The 26,028-nt window shown below is 38.2% G+C and overlaps 1 protein-coding gene across 1 annotated transcript in view; it reads left to right on the forward strand.

The window, feature by feature from the left end:
• Window positions 1–26,028, forward strand: part of PKHD1L1 (PKHD1 like 1) — a 1,597,738-nt gene that overhangs the window by 1,007,342 nt on the left and 564,368 nt on the right. The window contains exon 40 of the mRNA XM_044066249.1: window positions 11,404–11,621. Coding sequence (XP_043922184.1) covers window positions 11,404–11,621 — 218 coding nt within the window. The remainder of the gene's footprint in view (window positions 1–11,403; window positions 11,622–26,028) is intronic.

Below are 26,028 nucleotides of genomic sequence, written 5' to 3' on the forward strand. Positions count from 1 at the left end.
GAAGGATTTCACAATGGATATTTATCAGAATATCAGGGACAAAGGAAAATTAGAGTAGTAATACATAGGTGGGTTGCCTATAGTGATAGAAGAGGAGACAAAAGACCAAAAATTATATATCTGGATAGTAAGTACCTATTGGTAAGGGAGGAGAATTACACTGACATGCATTTATATGCAACCCAAAACTGCTATCATGAAGCTTAAGACAATTTTTAGAGAAATAAATATGTTTCAGCAGTGACTCTTGATTTGCAATAGTGAGGATGTATCAAAGGAGTCTGGAAGGGAAACTATAAAAAAGAGTAGATGTTTGAAGGACTTTATGAAATATTTGGTATGGATGACATGAATTCAATAGCAGGGACTTGGAATTTACATATTATTCCCAAGGTGCAATAACTAGTCTAGACTAGATAGAATATATATTTCCCAGGAGTATGGGCATTTAAATGAATGTTTCAACACATCCAGTAACTATTTCAGATCATATAGCAATAAAAAGTAAATTAAAAATTCAAGGTAGTGAAGCAAAAATGAGACAGTGGGGTTTTCCCACCTACCTGTTAAAAGGAGAATAATTCAGTGAATTGGTACTGAAATTTATTCAAGAGTTATTAAGGAAGATAGAATTTTCTTCAGAAGGGATAGCTAGTAAGTGAGATAAAATGAAATGGAGTTTAAAATAAGGTAGAAATAAAGGAAAACGAGATATAGTTAAGAAATAATATGAATTAATTAGGGGGTTGACAGAGATTAAAGTACTGCAGAATAAGGGGAATCCCATAGAACAACAGGAGGTGAAACTGCAGAGTGCTAAAGAGAAAATAAGAGAGTATTTGGATAATATGCATGAGTTTTGAAGGATTGTTGTTATGCAACTATTTTTGACAAAAACTTTTAATACAATGACTTTGGCAACAGAAAATATAAAGGGTTCTTGTCAAATTTAAGAAGTATATGACAAAGCATTCTATAGCTATGTCAAGAATCTCAATGGCAACACCCAGATCTGCTCTGAGTTACAGCACAAAGGCATGAAAATTACAGAACTAACTGATATTGCCAACATCCTGGCAGATAGGTTCAGTGCTAACTTTAGCCCCCCCCCCCCCACCCACTAAAGGGCCCATATCTATACAGGAAGAATGTAGAGTCCCTGTAATCACAACTACGCAGGTGAAAGCTGCACTCTCTAAAGCCAAAAACACAGCATCCATGGGACCGGACAACAATCCAGGCTGTGTTTTACATGAACTTCAGAATGAACTGGCTCCCCACTTAAGCACCATGTTCAATAATAGCCTCACATCAGGCTTTTTGCCCACTGAATGGTGCACAGCAACAGTTATCCCACTCCACAAAGGGGGAGCCACCACTGATCCCAGGAACTATAGATCTATTAGCCTGATGAGCCTGGTATGCAAAGCCATGGAACGTATCATCATGGAACTCATAAACAAAGACATTGGTAACCTCCAAACTCTGGATCCCACCCAGTTCGGGTTTGTGAAAGACAGATCATGCCTCCTGAACCTGATCGACTTTGAGGCAGTCTCCAAAGCCGTAGATGAGGGTAAAGTGGTTCACACAGCCTATCTTGACCTCGACAAGGCTTTCAACACCATCCCCCATTCTGGAATTATAGCTAAATGCAATAAACTAGGCATAAATCCCTATGTCACAAGATGGGTTGCCAAATGGCTCACTGACAGAACCCACACTGTAAAAGTTGCAGACTCCAAATTTGACCTCAAACCAGTGACAAGTGGAGTACCACAGGGTTCCGTCCTGGGACCGCTCCTGTTTGGTATCTACTTCTCTGAAGTACAGGCTAACACAGAAGGCCTCTGGCTAATGAAGTTCGCAGATGACTGCAAACTAGGAGTCATAGTCAAGTCCCCAAATGATGTGAACATCCTACAGGAGGGCCTCTCTGAGATGGATGCCTGGTGTCAGAGCCATGGCCTCAAGCTCAATGTCAAAAAGTGCAGTGTCATCCCCTTTGGTAAAAACTCTGTACCCATGAACTACCACATAGGCAGCAATCTACTTAACACCGAATGCAATTTAAGAGACCTTGAGACCCTGGTGGACAGTAGTCTCTCCTTTGATAGTCACATTGCCACAGTAGTCAGGAAGTCCTTCTATGTGGCACACCTCATCATAAAAGGGTTCTCGTCCAGGAAAAAAGAGGTCATCATTACCCTCTACTCATCACTCATTAGACCCATTATCGAGTACAATGCCCCTTTTGGAATGTACCTCACAAGACATCTGCAGGAGCTGGAAAGGCCACAGAAGTACCTCACAAAGAGGATTACTGGACTCAAACAAATGCCCTACACTGACAGCCTCAAAAAACTCCAGCAATACTCCATAGCATATCACCTACTCAGAGGTGATCTCTGCCTAACATATAAAGCTATGTCAAACCCAGAGCTGTTGGACATGCTTCACCTAAAGAAATCTCAATCCCTCCGAGCTACACACTCTAGGGACCTAAACCTTGTCACCACAATAAACAGGACATGCTGGAGGGATAGATTCCTATCCCAGAGACTTCCCATACTCTGGAACAGGCTACCCATCTATGTCAAACAAAGTTCTTCATTAGCACTCTTCAAGAAAAATCTTGATGAGTGGATGGGAAATAGGAAATACACCCCGGGGATCACTTCTGTGTCTCTGCTCGTCAGTGGCACAGGAGAATAACTTTCTTGGGTGGCGTAAGCCAGGGAACCTTGTTGGCTAGGCTTGCATAGGCCCTTGGGCCGATAGCCTAGTACCTACCTATGAACCTGTGAACCTATAAGAAAATAATGTAAGATCCTATCACTGTATTAAGAGGTATTTTGGAAATTTTATGAAAATTTGTACAAAGCAGTAGAATATGAAAACTGAGAAAGAGCACAACTGGAGATATTTATAGAAGACTTAATTATGACAAGGTTAGAAGAAGGTGAGGCTCAACAACTAATAATAAGGTAGAAGGACATGAAATAAAATGAAATAAAAATAGTGACATATATAATCAATCTGCAGGGAAGTTGCCAGGAATAAATGGTATTCCTCTGGAAGATTGGACGTTAGGAGGGAAGAATGTGATAAAGATCTGGAAAATTGTGTATTTTAGAGGGAAGGAAAGCACCAGCATCTTTGAAGAAAGTAGCTTTATTACACAAAGAGTGTAAAGACCCATCAGAACCTGCTTCATATAGACCCATTTCAATTTTAAACCATGATCATAAAGTATTTATCCATATATTAGCTAAAAGGATGACAAAAGTATTGCCAAAATTGATATAGATCAATGTCATTTTGTGGAATGAAGACAAATATGTTACAGCATTAATAGAGCAATGATCATCGAAAGTGAAGCAGAATGTAAGAAAATACCACTGTTATTGATGGGTCTTGATGCAAGAAAAACGTTTTGACAGAGTAAGATGGGATTTTTTGAGTAGGGTAATGAAAGCATTTTATTCCCTGATATGATAATAAGAAAATTTTAGACGTAACCTAGTTGCCCCTGGAAGGATTGGAACTAGTAGAAGACACTCCTTCATTGAGCTGGTATCCATAATAGCCATCATTTAATGTTGATTGAAATTCCTCTTTTTCCATGGGAACTGTCAGGTTTGAAGTAAAATTCCCCTGAAAAATAATTGTTATCTCAAGGATAAAAGCTTAAACAAAGAAAGTAAATACAGAAACCTGTTCTTCTTCTTTATCAAATAAATTTTTAGTGGGGCAGATGAACACAGTTTTACAAACAAGTGACTGTAGCAGCCTGTATTTATTGCAGACTTGTTGGGGTACGTTCATCAATTGACCGTCCTCATGGGTGGTCCCTTTTAAAGGAAGGCTCAAGAGGTTTTGCCTCTGCATAACCGTAACAAATCTTTTAACACCTCCCTCCAAAAAAACATAACTGCCAGTTTTAAAACAGTAAAACATTCACTATTAGTTCTTATACCAAAAATAATTATACAAGTATAAAGCACAAACTTAAACCTAGAAGTAATGGAAATACAAATGAATATAATGATAACACATTTGAATATTGTGGCTTCTGTGTTAGCATGAGAAATATGAATCTTTATCAGAGCTTTCACTTTAAAGCTTTTTCAGATCTGCCCTTTACTTAACCTAAACCTGAAGGATAATCTAGAAAGTCCTAAAATGACTCCTAGCAGAACTTCAAGAACGTGTTGTCCTTCGTATGAAACTAAAGAGTGTTGGTTAGCATGGGGGGTAAGAGAGTGTTGTGTGCTGATGGATGATGTGTGTGTGTCTGAAAGAAAGCTGTCTGCATTGTGATGTTGAGACAGTCCCATGCAGCACTTTAACCACAAATAGATGTAGTAGACTGCGTGCAGTCAGAACTCTTGCCCTTTCCAATTTTACTTTTAGTGTCTTCAGTCCATTCACTGGACTTCTGACATTGTTTATTATGTTGTTTTGTTCTTATAAGCACTATGATTCCCACTTGTTCTTTTAGGTTTGGGACTGACTCTATGGGACTTGCACTCATTTTATGCACCCTTTACAATGTCTGTTTTAGGCCATCTCTGAACTACTTCCTGTATAGCCTTTCTTTAGGGGCTGTGATATACTGTAGGTTTTTACACTAATTTCTTCTCTTGAAATAGTCATATTATAGTTTTGTGTCAGTTTTGTTCTGTCAGGCAGCTCTGACAGCACATCCTTGCTTCCTATGTTTCTGTGGCTTAGATGTGCTGTTATTTATCTGAACTGCAGTCAGACAGATCAGTTTAATTTTTATACAGTCACTAATTTCAGCTACTAAGCAAACTACAAAACACCCAGAGAGATCAGTTTGCTTTTTACATAGTCACTAATCTCAGCTACTAAGCAAACCACAGAACACACAGAACTGATATGACATATGTGTTCTAGCAGTCCTTTTCAATGTTGCCTAACCCTGGAGTTTGCCTCCTGTGGAATATGTGTTCTGGCAATCCTCTGCAATGTTGTCTAGCAAAGGACAGGAAAATGGGGCCAACAGTGTTATTAGTGGCAGCAGCTTTGTAGGGATGGGCACAACACTATGACAAAACAGGGAAGTATTCCCTATTCCCTCTCCCAGGACTGGAAAGAATGGCTCTCCCTTGCCACTGAGGAGACCCCAACAGCTGCAGAGGAGATGGTTAACCCTGGTCCATAGTGACTGTAGTGCTACACTAGAGGGATTTAGGGTAAAAGATGAGTGATTTGAGGTATAACAAAATGGCCACAACAGAGTCACCCACATGCAGCTGAGGCAAATTTCTAGCCTGCTGTGGTGACAAAGGCTGTTTGCTTAGCTTTTTCTTTTTCTGGCTGCAAGGAGGACGATAGTGGGAATAACAGTTTTTTTTCCATGGTCAAGCTGAAAATTGTGCTTCTTTCCCAAAGAAAAGCAGCAGAGATACCAGTAAAAATAAAAATGCCTTTACAATTTCCTTAGAGAAACACAGTAAAAGCACTTTAAAACACTCTACCAGCCCCACAAAGTAAAATAATCACTATTTCTTTACAGAAAAAAATGGTTCTCAGTTACTTTAAACAACTATAAACTGACAGGAAAAATTAATGCTTCTATTTACAAATATAGTACAGTTTTGTGACAGTACATTAAAACACAAACTCCTAGCTTTAAAATAACTTTACTGAAGAGGAAAGTATAAAGAATAATCTTCTTCTTCTTCTTCTTTCGGCTTTTTCCAGGTTAGGGGTCACCACAGAGAATCACCTGTCTGCTCATGATTGGCAGTGGAGTTTTACGGTGCCGAGGTGCCAGCCCAGCACCCAACCTTCCACAGAAGGCACACGCACCCACACACTCACATCTAGGGCCAATTTGGAGTGTCCAGTCCACCTACAGCATGTCTTTGGGATGTGGGAGGAAACCGGATCACCCAGAGGAAACCCACGTGACCACAGGGAGGACATGCAGACTCCACACAGAAGGCACCCCAGCCAAGAATCGAACCAGAGAACCTCTTGCTGTGAGGCAGCAACACTAACTGTTGCACCACCATAAAGAATAATCAAAATTGTTAAATGGAATTCCCCCCCCAAAGGGTATTTATTTGCCAGCAAAGGAACAGCACAAACTGACTATCAATCATTGAAAGCCTCAGGGGAGCATACTCGACTCTGAAGGGCTTCATGCCCAGTCTTGTCTTCTCGTCAGCTCAACTCAAGCTGCCTGACAGTTTGGGTGTGTGGAAGATGCCCTGAAGCTTTGGAACGTGGCTGCTTATCATATTCTTGGCAGGAAATAAGCCATATAGCTACGGCTATTACAGTGGAAACCAAAATGATTAATATTAATGAATACTCTTCAGTGTTGTTTAATGCTGTAATTTGTCTCCTTCACTTTTTCTATTATTTCAATGGGCCCTGCCCTGTAGTCAGAATTTTATTTTCCACGGTGGAAACCAAAACTTCCACCTGGTCTCCAACTTTAAATTTCTGGGTCCTTATATGTTTATTATACAACTTTTTTTGTGTATTTAAAATTTCTGGCAGCTTGATACAACAGGACTACCCTATCTTCCTGAAGCTGAGGTCTTCCCTGATCACTTAGAAAGAAGTCAAGCATTTCTGGCTTCAAAATCTTTTAGCTGCCCATTTGGCTTAGACAGATATCCTTTCTGAATACCATCTTCACGGAAGTTTTCACTTCAGCTTTAGTATTTACAGTTAGAAAAAATAACTAGTTTCTTTATTACTTTATTTTCTTTGTATAGAAATTGTTTTGCTCATACTGTGCATTTTACATTACAGACTACCTTTTAATTATTTCCTGGTGTGATAATTTTCTGATTAATTATTATAATTATTGCCCTCCCACTCCCCCGCAGTTATTTTACTACCTTATCTCCCTAAATCTACCTTAGTTCTCCCACTAACACCTATTTATCCTTTAAGCTATTCTCGTTTTATTTCATCTCACTATTTCTACTTCTCTCCATACCCCAACTCTACTCTATACTTGTCACCTGCCATCTTGCCTTGTTTATTACCTTGGCTCTCATATATTAGAATTATGACACATCTGGTTCATAATTCAAACTGATACTAAACTTCTCAGAAGCCTACTAACAACTATCCTAACTTTCGAACTATCAGATCTCACCAGTTTACCTGGTCCTAGTTCAATTGTATCTACACTTGTTTGTATTAATCTGTTAATTATTGTTAATTTTTTCTTTCTTCTATCAGTAACACCCACCGCATATTTACTTCTTAACTTAGATAGCTTTATATTTTGCTAAATCATTGTTGTTAATTACTTGTATTTTGAATTTTTATATTTTTTTATATCTTAATTCGATGTTAAATTTTATGTGGTGCTTTTCTCCCCGGCCTCCGCTGAAAAAAGGGCAGTTGCTCACTTGGATTATCCAGGTCAACAAATGTGAAATAAATAATAAATAAATCAATAAACAAGCATCACTACATATTCTATTGCTAATGTATTGAGCTGTTTAGAAGGCAAACTGTTTCCCGTGAAACTCTTTTATCTTGCCCGGTAAAATTACTTTTTGCACTGGGTGAACTATCATTTTGACTTTTATTTGCATACTTCAAAACACATGATTTTTGCTGCTTTGGTACAGATATCAGAATACTTAGCAGAGCATTCCTGTTTGATCTCACACATACTCTCCTACACAGTTGATACACACACACACACACACACACACACACACACACACACACACACACACACACACACACACACACACACACACACACACAGTCTTGACTAGAGTTTTTATACCTTTCTTTTTAGCATGTTTCTGTGGAGTGTCTTGCTTTATCCTATGTATATTCAGGATGTATGGGGGTTTTGTCATGTCTGACCTTTCTTGCCAGTTATTCCTGCTACAATGCAAATGAGTAGCAATTGGCTCAGCCTGTGGGGCTCTATTTGTTAACATCATAATGACTGAATAGGAGAAGAAATTTTTGTTCAATCACAGTTTTATGAATTTGTATAAATTTTACATTAGATATTTCAACTGTATCTTTGTGGTATGGGATGAAGAAAGGATAGCAGGCTACTGATTTTTTGCAATTTACCTACAAAAGTGATGATGTTAATATACCCTGTTTAGATATTTGGCTATGTAAAAATGCCATTAATAGGTTTACATCTCATATTTTTCTAAAACCTACCTATTCGAATGCCTTTTTTGTATTTTGCTATTGCCCACCCTTATATGCAGAAGAAGACAGTCATTAAATTGAAGTTTGTGAGAGCAGCTTGAATAGTTACAATTGACAGTGATTTCTGGGACAAATGTATGCTTCTGAAGGGGATGTTTAATACTAGGGAATACCCAGATTACTGTATTGAGAATCTTATGTATAAAGTTATTAATAAAAGAGAGCGTGTGCATTTTACCCCCCATCTTAAATTGCCATTTCAAAGAAAAAAATAAATATAATGCAAGTACAAAATCCTGTTATAGGGAGCAGTAATATTAATAACAACAAACTTTTATAAAAATTAATTTATCACCATGTATAATACAGATAGTTTATAAGGTGGATTTTTGAGAAAAATTGATCTGTTCTAAAAGATGACAGGCAAATTCCACAAAAGATTAGTGAAAAACCACTTAGGGTATATAAAAGGCGTAAGAATATGAAAAACATATTGGATGATCTTTCTAAAAATATGAAAAAATGTACTGGATGATTTTTCAAGACCCGTTAATATTAGTAAGAAGTTAAATATGTGTAAATGTGGAAGATGTTCTTATTGTAAATTGATCTTTGAGGGGAAAAAGTTTGTTATTAATTCCTATTTATTTAATTGTGTGTGTACTCTATGTCAGTCATGCCCCAGATTTTATATAGGTAAAACTGAAAGAAAGTTGAAGAAGAGATTGTATGAACATCTATACGATATTAAGAAAAAGAAAGAAAATAATGCACTCTCAAAGCATGTTCAAGATTTTCTGGTGTATGAATTTAAATTTAGCATTTTGGAAAAAGTGAACCCCATTGGAGGGCATTGGTCTCTATTATAGAAGAGAGAGCTTTACTGTCAGCTCCAGTTTAACATTGGGGGTCTGCCAGGATTAAGTGAGCAAACCTTAATTGCTTGTTTATTGAAATTAAAGGCATTAGTTAGATGAAGGGATCAAAGTATTTAGTCCTTTTTATGAATATTCTAGTTCTTTTAAATTTATATAGATAGAGTTGTATATGGTCAGTTGTTAAGTATTTAGTTTTTTAAATAAGTGGTTTATGTTCCCTTAAATGCTGCTTTTAGATGGGGGCTTGGCTGTCACATGATTTGTTTCATTAATCTCATTATTTTGAAAACTTTATATAAGCCTCGAGTTAATGGAATTGTTTTATCTGTGGAAGTTTTAGATGTTCTAAAATGAAAGCGCTAATCTTGGTTTGTCTTAAATCAAATACTTTGCACAGTCCATTCCTAATGTTTTTGTGTGGATTACTGGTTTTATTAATGTTTCTTTGGAGATTTTTGTGTTACACAGATAAATAAGTTTAGATCTCTGACCTAGTACCATTTCATTCAGTTCAATGATTTCTCCTCTCAGTACCCATATCTAAATAATGGCCACAGTAATGCATTTCTGATTGTTGCTGTTTGCACAAAGGGCTGTCCAGTGCAACTCTCCTGTATGCACACGCACACACACACACACACACACACACACACACACACACACACACACACACACACACACACACACACACACACCTGGTGGGTCACTGTGGCTTACAGTACCGGAAAACATCATATATCAGCAGTGCACATGGAGGATTTCTGTGTCAACAAATGAAAAATTATATCACAAGCCATGGATATTCTGTGCCTGACAGACATAACCTCAGACCTTCCTCATGTTCAACAGATTCCATAAGCACTACGTGATAGCTGTGTACACTGACAGTCTCCTCTCCATCCACTTGCCATGTACAATACCACATACCAACTGTGCTTCCAGAGTCACATCCTGTCAGACCTGAAAATCATCAAAAGTAGAAAGACATTATTGTTTAACAATTTCTCCCCAAAACACACAAACACATAACACAAATATGTTTATACTTCAGGAAAGAGTATTCAGAATGCTCTGGGAGAAGCAACAAGTTCTGCCTCTACAATTTTTCTTAAGTCCTATTCTTATTCCAAGCTTAATTCACCATTTTGACTGCTACAAATGTATTGCCACTGTATCACAGCCTTTCCCATTTTATTGCCATTATTTTTCTCTCTCATGACATTTGTCCAATGGCTTTCCTTCCTGTGCCTCATTCCCTCATTTTATCTTCTAGGCTGGGGAGCGAGGCATCTGCAGACTGGGAAGGAGTCCAATAGGACATTCATTCCTGTATGGGCATCTTATTTGTCCATTTATACATCTAGAAAGTGTGAGTGAGGTGTTAAAGAGTGGGCCACATTCCAGTCTTGTAGTGGTCCTCTCCCCAACCAGACTCTCTCCAGCAGTCAGCTTGCAGACTCTGCAATGGCTGCCTGTTCAGGGAGAGGCAGGTATACTTCCACATAAGCCTGACATATAACCCAGCAGCAATTTCACCACTGCATGATCCTGCCCATCCCCTTTCAGAAGTGATCCCTCCTCCCAGGATGGGTGAACTAGCATTGGTCATTCAAGCCCATCCACACACACACCCAGCTCATCCAGTGTCCATGCCACAAGTTTTGCATGAGTCACCTAGGTCATAGGTAAGACTTTGTCCCTCTGTGCTATGGTTCCAGACTTATTTTAGTAGCATTATTGGACAGCCATGGTTCTGCTTTGCTGAGTGGACTTAGTCTTGGAGGATGCAGAAAGGAAAAGGTAAGTATGGCTATGAGATTAATATCCCTTCACATTAACTTTTTGATCGTTGTGAAAGAGTCAAAGTTTGTCAAAATTAGGAGCATGTTAAATAGCGCAGCCTGTGTGGTTCACAGAACTCAAACAGTATGATGATTTTTGCAGCACTATCAGCTTTCTGTGCAAAATGTTGATGCTTTGTGTGTGTGGTGTTCTTTTGCATGATTAACTATGTCTCGTATTTAATAAATATTGTCAAATGTAGAGTATGCAGTAGTAAATGTAGCATGAATATTCAGTGCATTTACTGTGTGTGTTATAGTTTCTTAGGATACTGCAGTAAAATCACTATTGTAACATGGAAGTGCATCTTCCGTCTTATAAGCATGCTAATTTTTCACCAGAACTGTTTTGCTTTAAGAATTTTTTGTATTCTCCAGAAAATAACCCACCTTAGAGTTGCTTCCCTAAATTATAACATGATTAAATGAAACCATTTACTACTTATATATGTTCAAATATAAAAAGTTTCATGTTATATATTTTTTCATTTGTGAAGGAATACAACGTAATCAGAGATCCATAGATAATTGCTTGGCAGCTGTTCCTGACTGCTCTCAGACTCCCAGTACTACTTTTAATGAAAGTGGACTATTCTTTCAAATTTCCAGCTGTTACTCCCCCACCATTACAAACATTAGTCTATCCAGTGGAACAGTACATGATGAAATAACCATCTCTGGAACTGGCTTCAGCAATACAACTTGTGCTAATGAGGTATGAATATGTCTAAACACAATGGTATTGTTTAACTACCATTCTTGTCAAACTGAATTGTCCTGATAAAATGTAAATGCTCAATTTATAATGGCTGCCAATCATTAATCAGTTTCTAGACTTCTTGCTAGTAAACACAGTCAAGATAATTATGCTGTATATAATTGTTGTGAAGGAAAACTACTCATTGTCGGATATTCTCAGACAAAACTTTTTATATCCATCCACAACCCCTTTTCCCATTTTTGCACATGGGGTCAGGGTGTCACTTCTACAATGACAATCATCTAGATCCAAGGTTTACACTGCCTGGTAGCTTGCCCTGCTGTGGTAGTTCTTCCACACCAGGCACTCACACACACGTCTACAATTTAGTATCCAATCCACCTACTGCATGTCTATAGAATATGGGAAGAAACTGGAGCACTCAGAGGAAATCCACCCAGATGCAGGGAGGGCATGCACATTGCACAGAAGGCACTCTTGCTATGAGTCAACAAGACCATCAGCTGCTTCGCTATGTATATCATAACATATTTTTATAGAACACAAGATCAAATCGGATTTATCTTAGTTAAAACAATACATTTCAAATGAGATGCACTTTTTAAGCCTGAAAGGATGAAGAACTGCAGCAGTCTGTGTACCATAAATATGTGGATGCACAGGCATAGACAGACAGACACACACATACAAACACACACACACACACACACACACACACACACACACACACACACATTCATGTTAAGTGTGTGTTTATGAGTCATACCTTTCAACTGTCTATATAATTTTCAGAATGCCCAAATTTATGCCTTATATATTTTGGCTGTTCCTCATAAATTTTCTGTTTTACTAGTAAACCATTAAGAACTAAAGTCTTGAAATAATATTAGAAATTTGAGATTCACACTTTATATTATTTAGAAAATACAAGCTAATACAAAACCTGTTTTGATAGCAGCTTTCTAAGACTACAAGAATAATATGTCAAATCTGACACAGATTTTGATCATTTCCCTCTTGTCATGTATGATTGTGTGTGTGTGTGTGTGTGTGTGTGTGTGTGTGTGTGTGTGTGTGTGTGTGTGTGTGTGCGTGTGTGAGAGAGCGCGCGCATGTGAATGTCTGTGCTTGTAAGCCTATCTGTGCTTCTGTGTGAAATGTGAAAAACTGAGTATTTCTTTTACTGTGTAGATATTATTGTTTATTTATGTAATTGTCTGTAATGTTAGTGCATCAGCAGTGGCCACATCCTTGCCATGTCATTATGTATATCCTTTTCAGGTCATCATTCCTATGAAAAATTCCTTAACACCACCATAGTTAACTTACACAGTAAAAGTCAAAATAAAAGATTATTCTAAGCACACTCAAAGCGCAGACACATACAGCTTAAAATGGACTGGCCCACTTAAAGCAAATTCCAAAGCTAAATCTACACTTACTTTTAAGAAAAGAAAAAAGTCATGATAAAAAAAGAATAAATTAAAACACAGCATGCATCACTTGCTTCATGTAAAAAAAGTCTTACTTCATGCATTGCACACAGAATATATATATATATATATATATATATATATATATATATATATATATATATACATGTGTGTGTGCATATAAATATATATATATATATATATATATATATATATATATATATATATATGTATGCACATTGCCCCAGAAATAAACACTGCCAGCCTAACTCATTTCTCATATTAGAATGAAAAAAATGCAATATATAAAATAAAACACTGACAGTAAAACGTCAGTAGAAAGGACATTACCATTAAGCTAGGCCAGACGCAAGAAAAGTCTTTGAGTCTTTACTCAGTATCAGGAAAATACTTTGGTCCTTCCCATCTCCACAAAAGCACATGTGACTCTTTAAACACACACACACACACACACACACACACACACACACACACACACACACACACACACACACGCACACCAAACCATGTGCATCTGCACGTATACAAACACACACACACTTGCAATAGTTAGTATTTGGCTTATTACTTATTCTTTTAGTAGTGGTTTGCATTAGCTTATTACATTATTCTTTTACTACTGATTTGCAAGGGTGTTTTTTCTCCTTCATTTTGCTATTTTGGTACACAAACAGACAAGGGAACCAACTTTTACCCCCTCTGTTGAGAGACAGTGTGGGAACTGGGAGTGGACTATGTCTATCAACTATTTTCTGATGGTCAGTTAAATCCAAGTGAAGGCAGTTCTATAGCTGATAGGTTCAGTCATTGTTTACTGATGCCACATGAGTGGTCTCTCTGTCCATAAGTGGAATACCATCCCTAACAAAAGTATTGATGTGACCTATTTGCATCTTCAGGGAATGCCAAATTCAGCAATGTCCTTTCCCTTATACTTTTGCGTCTTCTTGGGAAGCATCCCAGGGACACTGTCACCCAGAAATGATCTTAGGATTCTTTTATGTTGTCCCTCATTTCCTGTTGTTCTGAAATTCTTTCAGAAATCCAAGGTGAGCAAGTCTAGGAGCATACTCACAGCCCCATATTGCTCATGGCAAGTTTGTTTCCCTCTGCTTAGGTCTCATCTTTTGGTAAAGCTTGGCCCTTCAGAACTTTCCTGATCTACCTGTCTGCTAAGCTTCACTCAGATCTTCACTACCTGCTATCTAATTGCATGGATGTAATCTCTAAATGTAGATCTTTCTTCAGGACCACTATTACAAGGCATATGTCCTTATGAGGATAATCACCCATGAGGATACACTTGGAGCTCTCTTAGTTAATGAATATGGCCCTCATTACTTCAAATATGAAAGTTATGCTCTTGCTATTATGACATTAGATCTGGATAAGCAGGCACATCTTGAGCAACATACCCATCTTCCTTCTGCTACCTAAATGCAGATATGGTCTAAAATAATTTTTGTGCTACATGTTTGTTTGTTTGTATTAGTTTCGATCTACCTTAGTGCATCTTAACAGATGTCTGCAGAGGATGCTTATTTGGCTGAGCATTACATTGCAAAGGCAAGGGGCTATTAGACTGCTGAAATTTCAGTTACTTGATTAACTAAAGGCTGGCTTTAGTTTGCTCTTTTGAACCTAACTTTATTGCAAACACTTAAGTAAGCAATAATGCCCAACAGGGTGTGTGTTAATGTGTAATTAACATTCACCCAGGGGTATTATAAGGCCCAACATTGCAGGGGGAGGGCCTCTGCATCCCTGGAAGGGCATTAATTACACATTAACACACACCCTGTCGAGCATTATTGCACTTAGAGAATGGAGTCTCTGTAAAATTGCTGTGTTTTACTTACTTTTTTTTAAGTATTATATTTTTTTTTGTATATTTTTGATGTAAAATAGTTCCTCTGCCTAATGTTTCAAACTTTCTGTAGTATATGTTAAGGATGTTGGAGGAAGCATTTTACATAAAATATATATATAAAAAAATAATACAGTATAATATAACACTTAAAAAAAGAAATAAGTAAGTAAAAAAAAAAAGAAATACATAAGTAAAACACAACAATTTTACAGACAGCCCATTCTCTCTCTCTCTCATACACACTCTCTTCTGCTTTCATATACACATTCACTCAGACAAGATTGCTCTCAGTCTCTCTTGATCTCAATCTCTGTCTCTCTGACACACACACACACACACACACACACACACACACACACACACACACACACACACACACACAGTCTTCTCTGCTTTTATACATGCATTCATTCACGCAAGATTGTTCTCAGTCTCTGCACATTATATAAGGCTAGCAGTATGAAGATGTAGACCTGCATGTATATAGTGTATGTAGATTGTATTGACAACAAAGTGAGCCACAGGATCCATTGCAACCTAGTCCTGTACATGCCTTTTACTGTGTAGAGGAAGGTGTGGCCTGTATAATGTATATGGTGGCCTGCTGTGTTGAGTATGCCAGCATTGTGCATGCACATATTTATTCCCCTTAGTATAATTAGAGTAGGGTCATGTCATCAGTGTTTCCCACAGTGTCTGTAGCTCTCAGCCTTCCATCACCAAACTGTGGACACTGCCTCTCTTTTTTTTTTTCCAAAATGTTTTTATTAATTTTATAACACAATAACTTAACAGTATAGTAACAAGAAAAAACAATAAACTATATACAATGTCCATAAACTAAAAATGCAATATACATAGGAGTGCACTTATTATTTCTCTAACAGATTGGACAATTTTGTCCAAGCAATTAAATGATGAGTTGTGTTGTTAGTCCTTACTTTTATAGTAGCAATCTCATTCTAACAAATGTATTTCACAAGATGAATAAACTGAACTTTAAAGACAGGAGTAGATTGGGATTTCCAATTTTTCGTAGCAATTTTCCTTGCTATAGAGAGGGACAGACCATAGTAAAAATGTTTGTTTTGTAGGAATGACTTCAGGAACATTGAAAAGGATAAGGGAGTCAGAAATTATACAGATGTCATTCCATAGAGCCTTACAAAGATATTTAAAGTCAAACCAAAATGGAGAAATTATTTTGCAATTAACAACCATATGTATCCAGTCAGCATCGGGGTGTCCACATATCCAGCATTTCATTTCATCTTTCTTGTACATTATTGCTACTCTGTGTGGGATGAAAAAAAAAACATCTATGTAAAAACGTCCATGTGTGTATACACCAGAACACGGAAGATGTGGATTCCTTCAATGACTGTAAACAACATTTTTATCTTTTTCTGAGAATACTTGTCGATTAACTTCACTTGAATAATTCCAAAAAGAAATATCTAATTTTGCTAAAATAATTTCTGAGAATTTCATAAATAACAGATATGTATGAACTGTTCTTGGGTGAGCTATTAATAATTGTTGAGATAAAATCCAAGATTTTTAAGTTACTCTTATTGTATGCCTCCAATGAGGGTACAAGCTTATTATGTATAAAATCCTTACAAGTTTGGATGTCGAGCCAGTTGCAATTTTGCAAACTATACCTGTTGATTAAATAGTCTGCAGAACTTATTTTACTAGCTGAGAGAAATTGATTCCAATATAATAGGTCACCCTTCTTAAATTCTAACATTTTCTGAGTATCAAAAGATATCTAACATTCATTTTTGTAAGCAATAGGGAACATAATTATTAATACATTCGTAATTAATTGATTAGAAAACATAAGCTTTTTAAACAACAGTAATATTTGGTTTATAAGAGGTGTGAGAACAAATTTTGACCTTTCACTTTGAATGTATATATTTAAAATTCATATAAAGATCTTTGTACGTATTTGAGTATATGGTTCAAGCAATGTCCTATTATTATTAAGAAGTAAGGTTTCATGTATTGATTTCCAATATGATGTATAAGAAGTAGTATTCCAAAGCAACCCAAGTTTAATAAATGCAGAGTTTAAATAAAAATCATATTTGGAAACCCCATACCTCATTCATCCCAGCTTGTGATGTCCCAGAGAAGAGAAATTCTTGTTTTTTGGGGGGATACCAATGGAAGTTGAGTAGTAAGTTACTAATTTTCTGCTTTATTTTGACAGGTGGGGGAATTCTTGCAGCTTGGCCAATGAATAAGATTTTAGGTAACAGTTAGTCTGTCTTCAAATGTGAAGAAGAGTCTGTAGCAACTGTCAATTAGACTAGTAACTGAGTTTATAAGTTGTTGGTAATTAGATGTGAGTGATTTTTTATAAATGGAGCACATTGCAGAAGTTCAGTTAAGTAGCAAATGTATATACAATAATAAAATGTCACCACTTTCTTTAATTACTTAACAGTAACACAGCGAGCATTTCTCTCTCTCCTGCAGTGATTAAATACTATGATACTAAGACTTAAACAAAAAGGGAAGGCACATACATGAAGAAATAAGTAGGGTATAAAAGAAATACATATAAATATATGAAATGAGTAAGTGATTGTTATACCATTTCACTAGTGCTATGCCATGTACATAAAGAGATAAAAGTATAAAGCAGTAGTTTACAGTTGGATAAGATTTTGATTTACTTGAATTTTGAGTAATATATATTATTTATAAAGTTAGCATTGTTGTGAGAAAGATAATAGCAGAGAGAAAAAAGTTACATCACTTCTGTGTATGATTCCACATTATGGGATGGGAGGTTGGCATAATGGTTAAGATGTTTGCCTTACAAACACATGGTGCAGGGTTTGATTCTCAGTTGGGGTAAATGGCTAGGCTTAAAAAAACGGCCAACAAGGGCAGTTAGCCTAGTACTAGTCTATGAACTAGTCCATGAACCTATTTAGAAGGAAGAAAGCAAACACTTGCATGAAATGTGAAGTTTTGAATAATCATTTGTCTCTGGGTTTCTTTTTTCTTTAATAGTCCACTAATTTTTTGAAGCTTGTCTTTTTAGGCTCATTGACGAATCCATGGGTTCAGGTTGACTTAAAAGGTCCTTTTTTTGGACAAATGTAGATGCTTCTTTGAGAGAGTGAAAAGTTTTCTTTCCTTCTGGCAGGGATAGTCTTATTCTTGCTGGAAATATGAGTTGTGCTTTGATTCCTTCCCTTTTAAATGATTTTATTAGAGGGACACATGCTCTTCTTTTGGACATTACAAGGGGTGAAAAGCCGTTGTCAAATGTGATAGCTTGGTCACCAGTTTTTAATGGAGCAAGGGACCAGTCAGTCCTTAAAACAAGGTCTTTGTCTTGAGTGGAGAACTTAACAGTAACAGCTCTTGGATGGTTGTTTTTACTGGATACAGAAGTTGTAGTTAAAGACCTGTGTGCCCTTTCTATCCTGAAGGATAGGGCTTCAGGTAGGTTTAGGATTTTAGGAATCCAAGAAGTCAGAAAATTAATCATATTGTCCCCCTCCATCTGCTCCGGGATGCCATCGATTCTTATGTTGTTTCTGCTGGTTCTATTCTCAATGTCATCTATTTTTTCAATGACTCTGGTGTTTTCTTGAAGAAGAATTTATATGTTTTTCTCTCTTTCTATTAACCTGTAGTCAGTATCTGTTACAGAATCTTCCAAACCAGCAATTTGGGCAGTTTGTTCTTTAAGGACTTCATTTAATAAGGTTATTTGTTTGGTGGTATCTTCTTTTATATTGACCATTTTTAAGTTTAATTTGTCTATTTTACCCACCAAGTTTTGAACTGTAGTAAGGATTGCCTGCATTACTTTCTTCATTTGTGTTTTTTGCTGAAAAAATTTGGAGCTGCTAATCTTCCTTTGTGTGTGGTTTCAGCATCCCTTCTATTTTAAAGTTTGACAGGAAAATAAGACAATGTTAGCTTAAAATTATATCCACTTGTAGCTTACAACTTCCAAAATCTGATTTTAGTAGTTTCAGGTCTTTGTTGGTGAAATTAAATAAAAAATCCTGTCAGGAAAAAATGAAAACTGCAGAGCTCAAGAACTCTGCTGCTTTCAGCTTGCCATCTAAGCCACGCTCCCACTGTCTGTCTTTTGATGAGTTAATATGAGTCAGTATTTACTGTGGCTATAAGTAAAAAAAAAGCCTTGACACTAAATGTGTGATAGACCCTTTCAGTGGGGAACATGGGCATCTTAAGAGGCGGAACATTCTTTATAAAGAGGCAATCTTGAGAGGTATGAGTCTGTGTTTCTTAATGCCTTTAGAGCAGGGATGAGTGACAAAATGCAAAACAAAAATAGTATTGCAGGATGTAAGCTAAAGATGTAAAGACGTATCTATTAAAACAGTTCATGGATTCCATTTCCATTAAATAAAAGCAAGAAATTAAAACCAAACGCAGCATTCTAAGCTCAAATATCAAACAGAAGCTGGTTTCAGTGCTAACAGAACACCTTCATTAGTGTGATCTAGGGAAGCATTTTAAGTAACTGGTTAAATAGGGACTCTGCCCAAATGTCATGCTGAGGTTACTAAACTGATACACCAAAACAAGATAATGTTCATGAATGTTAAATTTAAAATAAAAGCAGCTAGGAACATGACAGCAGGCAATCTAAATAAAATATGCAGTGTAATATTTATCAGTCCTACACAAGAACACAGTAAATTTTGTAGTAAACACAACTGCAAGCAGTCTAAATGATTTTTGGAAAAAGAAAATGTTGACCTCTAGTGGTTTAAGTAAAAACAACATGAAAGTAGAACCAAATGCATATCTAACAATGTGGATGAGAGAATTGTTGTCCAGTTGTAACAGATAACATGACAATTATAGTGTGTTTACAAAATAGTGTGGTTGGATCCATAACAGCTAGGAGTTCATCATGAATGTGAGTTGTAAGATGTCTCTGGGCTCTATTTATCATTGCTTACCACTCATATAGCTTCCTTTTAAGTGCTGCTGTATAGTCACCCGAGACTGAAGTAGATACAATTGATTTGGTTTAATGTTTACATCTCCATTCCTAGTGCCACAGCATACTGATTAACTGCTTTCTATTGTTTCGGCATCGATTGCATCATATAACATGTAGATGTGATGGGAACTTCTTATGTGATGTGGTGCAGTGGCAATTTGTCTTTGAATTCTTTGAATTTACCACACTAGATTTCAATTTTCACTGTTTAACTAAAGGAAGTACAGAAGCAAAGTTTTGCATATTGCATGTTAATTCTCACTGATGAAGTATTTTGCTATAAAGTTCAGTGTCTCTGCAAAGCATAGTACATGGTCCGGATATCTCGGCTGCAGGGCTTTCAATGTCTGCGTAGATTGTTCTGCTCTAGGTACTTAGTCATACTTGCTCCTCTATCTGTTCTGCAAATTGCCCCTTGTTTGCTGAGCTTTATTTTCTGTTTCCTGCGTCTTTCTGATGAGATGTTGACATTTTTTCACTGTTCCCCATTTTTTGCAAACACTAGGATGCATAAATTAGGATGGTGCACTTTACTTGTCTTTTCTTGGGTCACTTGACTTGCTTCCTGGATTAGTATAGGTTTATCTCTGGGGCAGATTTTCCCAAGGTCCTCTGACTGTCTGGATTACTGTTATCCTCTGTTACTTCAGAGGCGCAGTTGCTGCTGACTTTTTGTCCACGCTGATTGTATCCTGCATAACTAGCCTTGTTTTGGTGTTCATCACTTGATTCATAACTTGCTTAACACTCTTTTACAGTATATCTTCTGTGCAGTTGTAATGCAGTCAGAATGCCTTTAGTTTTGCTATAGGGAATGGATACTAGGCTGCATTTGTTTCTGACTAGAAGCAAGTTCTTTATCAGTGTCGGGCGCTAGAATCCGCCACATAACGCAAGCACTCAGGTCTCTCAACAGCAGGTACAAATACGACTCAGTCATTGTCCACGCTGGTGTAAACGACCTGAGACGTACCTCCTTGGACTACATGAAAAGAGACATTGAGGAGCTCTCTGATTATGTAGCCCAGGCAGGTATGACCCTGACCTTGAGCAGTATCCTACCTTCACCAAGAATGATGCCACAATACAGAGATAAGATGATCAGCTTTAACAATTGGCTTAAACTCTGGTGTCATTCAAAGGGGATCCAATGTGTGTCTGCCTGGGATGACATGCTGGACAAGCCACGCTGCTTCGCAAGGGACGGCTTGCACCTGTCACCCCTGGGATTCCGGATATTGGCAAAGGCTCTTGCCACCCCCATAGTGCCTTTTTTAGGCAAGGCTCAAATTCTAAACCTACCACCCTAGAACACAAAAAAGGAAAAAACTAAGGGTAATGCTGCTCAATGCCAGAAGTCTAAATCTCAAAATGCACGCACTCGAGGCCCTTCTCAGTATGGAGAACATCGATGTCTGTGCAGTGACAGAAACCTGGTTCAAGGCTCCTGAGAGCACCCCAGCACTATCAGGTTTTACCTCTTATCATGCGTTCCGGCCCCAAAATCCGGACAATACCAAGAAAGGAGGGGTATCCATATTCATCAAGGACACCCACACCTCAAGACTGGTGGCAACGCACGATGCATCGGAGACCATCCAGGTGCAATTAACCATAGGCAAGACTGCTCTGCAAATTGTAGCATGTTACAGGCCACCCTCACAAACTCAGGAACCTCACATGGCCTTCCTGAAAACACTAGAGGGATAAATGTATCACCAAACACCATCATACTAGGTGACTTCAATTACCCTAATATAGACTGGGAACACTACTCAAGCCCAAACACCCTAGCCCAAAAGTTCCTGGAATTCATAAACTCAAATGCCATGGAACAACTAGTCACCATCCCCACAAGAGGAGAAAACATACTTGATCTCATCATCACGAACATGGGAGCACAATGTTCAACACCGGAAGTATACCCCTCACTGGTGAGATCAGATCACAAACTAATCTCGCTGGAGGTCCTCATCCCACCCCACCTGAAATAAAAAGACCACAGTAAAGAACTTCTAAAGCCGACTTCACACTTCTAAAGACTAGTTTGGTCTCCTTTAAGCCCCCCCAGCCAGCGTAAAACAGTACTCAAGCCGCTGAATCACTTACAAATGCCTTCTACCAGCACCTGCAGGACTGCATGGATAAGGCAATCCCAAGCAAAACAAAGACTCTTTGTACCAAAGGCAAGCGTCCAGTCTGGTGGACCCCAGCCATAAACAAACTCTACAACAAAAGGAGGAAGCTACTACAAGATAGAGCAAAATCCTTAAAAGGTAAGACACCCTTGATCACTATAAGTAAAAACTAAGAGCTCTCATAAAATCATCCAAAGCAAATTTTGAGAGAAAAATAGCTAAAGACTCAAAAGACAATCATAAGGCCTTCTTTAGCTATGTTAGAAACCTGGGAGGAAACTCCCAGATATGCTCAGAACTAGTTCAAAATGATGTGAAGATTACTGATCCTACAGACATTGCCAACATACTGGCTGACAGGTTCAGTGCAAACTTCTCCCCCTCCCCCAAAAGGAGAGATATCTATACCAAGCGATTGCAGCCCCCCAAACATCTCCAACGCCCAAGTGAGAACTGCTCTCTCCAAAGCTAAAAACACAGCATCCATGGGACCTGATGGTGTCCCCGGCTGTGTGCTCCACGAACTCAACGAGGAATTAAACCCACAGCTAGGACAGCTGTTTAATCATAGTCTTACCTCTGGATACGTACCCAGGAAGTGGCGCACTGCAACTGTGGTCCCACTTCACAAAGGCGGTGCCTCCACCGACCCTGGAAATTACTGGCCCATTAGCTTGACAAGCCTTATCTGCAAAGCCATGGAGAGGATCATAATGGACCTCATAAATAAAGACATAGGGAATTTGCAGACTTTGGATCCATCCCAGTTTGGCTTTGTCAAAGGCAGATCATGCCTTCTAAACTTGGTTGACTTTTTCGAAACAGTCACCAAAGCCATTGATGAGGGAAAGGCAGTCCATACAGCCTACCTCGATCTGGCGAAGGCCTTCGATACAATACCCCACTCGGGTATCATTGAAAAACTCATCAGCTTAAATGTTAACCCATACATCACAAGATGGGTTGCAAACTGGCTGAGTGACAGAACCCACAGGGTCAGAGTTGCTGGCGCCATGTCAGACTCAAAGCCTGTCACAAGTCCTGGACCCACTCTTGTTTGGCATCTACTTTTCCGAAGTACAAGCAAACACAGGAGGGTTATGGCTGACAAAGTTTGCAGATGACTGCAAACTGGGCGCCATAGTAGAAAACACATCTGACATAGATATCCTTCAGAAGGGTCTCACAGAAACGGATAACTGGTGCCAGAGCCATGGCCTAAAGTTAAATGCCAAAAAATGCATAGTCATACCCTTCGGGAAAAACAGGGTTACCCTAGCTACCAAATAGGTGGCAATCCACTGAGCACAGAAGAAGTTATCAGGGACCTGGGGACCCAGGTTGATAGTAGTCTGTCATTCAACACCCATGTAGCTAAAGTAGTTAGGAAGACCTTCTACATTGCCCACCTTATCATGAAGGGATTCTCATCTAGATCAAGGGAGGTCATAGTCTCCCTATACTCATCACTCATCAGACCAATGATTGAGTACAATGCCCCATTCGGAATGTATCTGACCCGACACTTGCAGCAGCTGGAGAGGCCACAAAAGTTCCTCACCAAAAGGATAAAGGGTCTCAAACATCTGTCCTATGCTGCCCGACTGAAAGAACTCCAGCTCTATTCAGTCGCCACCGCTTGCTCAGAGGTGACCTTTGCCTAACATACAAGGCCATGTCAAACCCAGATTTGATGAATATGCTTCACCTCAAAAAATCTAGATCCATCAGAGCCACAAGGGCGGGAGACTGAAACCTCGACACGGCTATTAATAGGACGTGCTGGAGGGATAGATTCATCACCAAAGACTCCCTATGCTGTGGAATAAAATCCCGGTATATGTGAGGCAGAGCACCTCGCTGGCCTTGTTCAAGAGAAATCTTGACCAATGGATGGGAGATCGCAGATATACCCCAGGGATTACCTCAGTGTCACTGCTCAACAGAGGCACAGCAAAATAATGGGTATAGTTCCCCATACTAAAGGGGTGGTGTAAGCCACAAAACTATGGGCTAGGCTTGTAAATGCCCTCGGGCAGATAGCCTAGTATGAACCTATGAACCTATGAACCTATGGAAGCTGTATAGCCAATGCATGGTTAAATAATGCTGAGTTTAGCCTCTTTATATGTATTTGCTGTGTCTAATTAGCATTTCTCATCTTTCTTTGAACTAACCCCCTAGGCTGGAATCCATTTACACATTGCGGTACTTCAGACTGTACATTTCCATGACCAGCTTCCATTTCTCCTTCATCTTTTTTTTTTCTTGAATACATGCAGTTTCCCTTTGATTTAAATTTTCTTCTGAACAAGTCTTCTGGTTACCTGATTTGGTTTGTATGGGCACTCTGTCCAGTGACATTTCATAAATTTGACCTCACAGCCAGATTTAGTATAGGTTTGTACTAAGCCAGTGGTATGTTAGCCATTTGTGGGCCAGAAAACAACAACCCTTGAAGGCGAATGAATACCCCACTTAGATGATAGTAGGAGATACAGTTAATTTGGCATATATGCATACAGTATTTTTAGCTTGAATTATGGCAGACAGGAGGGGAAATAGGGAGAAGTTAGATGGGGGGGGTGGAAATGAGAAGCAAAGGAGGAACAAGGAGGGTTACAACATAATTAGTTTAGCATAGTTAGAATTGTCTATTCATCTAATTGATGATGTAGGGGTAGGGAAGTTATTCAGTATATGAGGGTGGTGCTAGGGGATGAATTTGCCCCTGAACCAGAACTTGATTTTTTTTCCTTGTTAGGTATTTGAAATAGATATTAAATGAGAGGAAGAAAAGTAGGTCATAGAGAGCAGAAAGTTCACAAAAAATGGAAATAGCGCACCAAGAGTAAAACCGCACTTTATTCAAATCTTCAGTAAAAACCACAAGTAAAGCAGAGTCTGACATAGTTCAGAGGAAAAGGTACTGCTCTCCTTGGAGTCTATAGGCCCCAGAAAACTATGACATGTTATTTTACTCATTCTGAATGAGAGGTAAGTTCTTTATTACTCTTCAATGTCTGAATCTATATAGCTTGTGCATAGTTAGTTTAGCATTTAGGAATTTTTATTATAAAACACTGAGGTCTCTCCAGTGTGGAGAGGTGTTTAGAACATTGTATTGTATGATGGGGAAAATGAGGACTGGGTAAAGGGTAATTAGGGCGGGTTGCCATCTGGATGAGAATTCATGACAGGTGGAGAGAAGAAGTAGAAGGATTTTGTGGTAATACTAGAGATATGCAAGCAATAATACCCAACAGGGTGTGTGCTAATGTGTAATTAATGCCTGCCCAGGGGTGTTATGAGGCCCAACACTCTCACTCTTCACTCTCTCTCACACACACAGACTCCTCTGCTTTCTTCATACATTCTTTCACTCATACAAGATCGCTTTCATAACACCCCTGGGTGGACATTAATTACACATTAACACACACCATGTTGGGCATTGCTTACCTGTACAACACTGTGCATTGCAGGACATTGAAAATGCATATGACAGTATATTGTAAATTAAAAAAAAATTGTTTTACATAGTTATCAGTTATTACTCAAGTCTCAGATTGGTAAAAGTGCATAGAACTGATAAATGAAGGCATCATTGCCATTGAAAATTCAACATGAGGAGACGGATTTAATTGAGAATGTATAGGGAGGGAATGTAAGACATTTAAGACAGAGACTGACTGCTAAGGTTACATACTGAACAGAAGCAGCTAAAACACAAACTTGTTAACTGTCCTTTCACTTATAGTCGAGTCGAATTCAGAGTTTGTTCAGATTACATGCGAGATTCAGTGGAGGTAAATCAAGAGCATTGGTTTAGTGGATAATAATAATTTAGTGATGTTTGAATTACAGAAGTTAAAAATGTGGGAAAATGGACTGCAAAATGAAGAAAATATTAGGAAATGAA

This window comes from Protopterus annectens, chromosome 3.part1 (assembly GCF_019279795.1).
Source record: "Protopterus annectens isolate FY-2018-M chromosome 3.part1, PAN1.0, whole genome shotgun sequence".
Classification (NCBI taxonomy): domain Eukaryota; kingdom Metazoa; phylum Chordata; order Ceratodontiformes; family Protopteridae; genus Protopterus; species Protopterus annectens.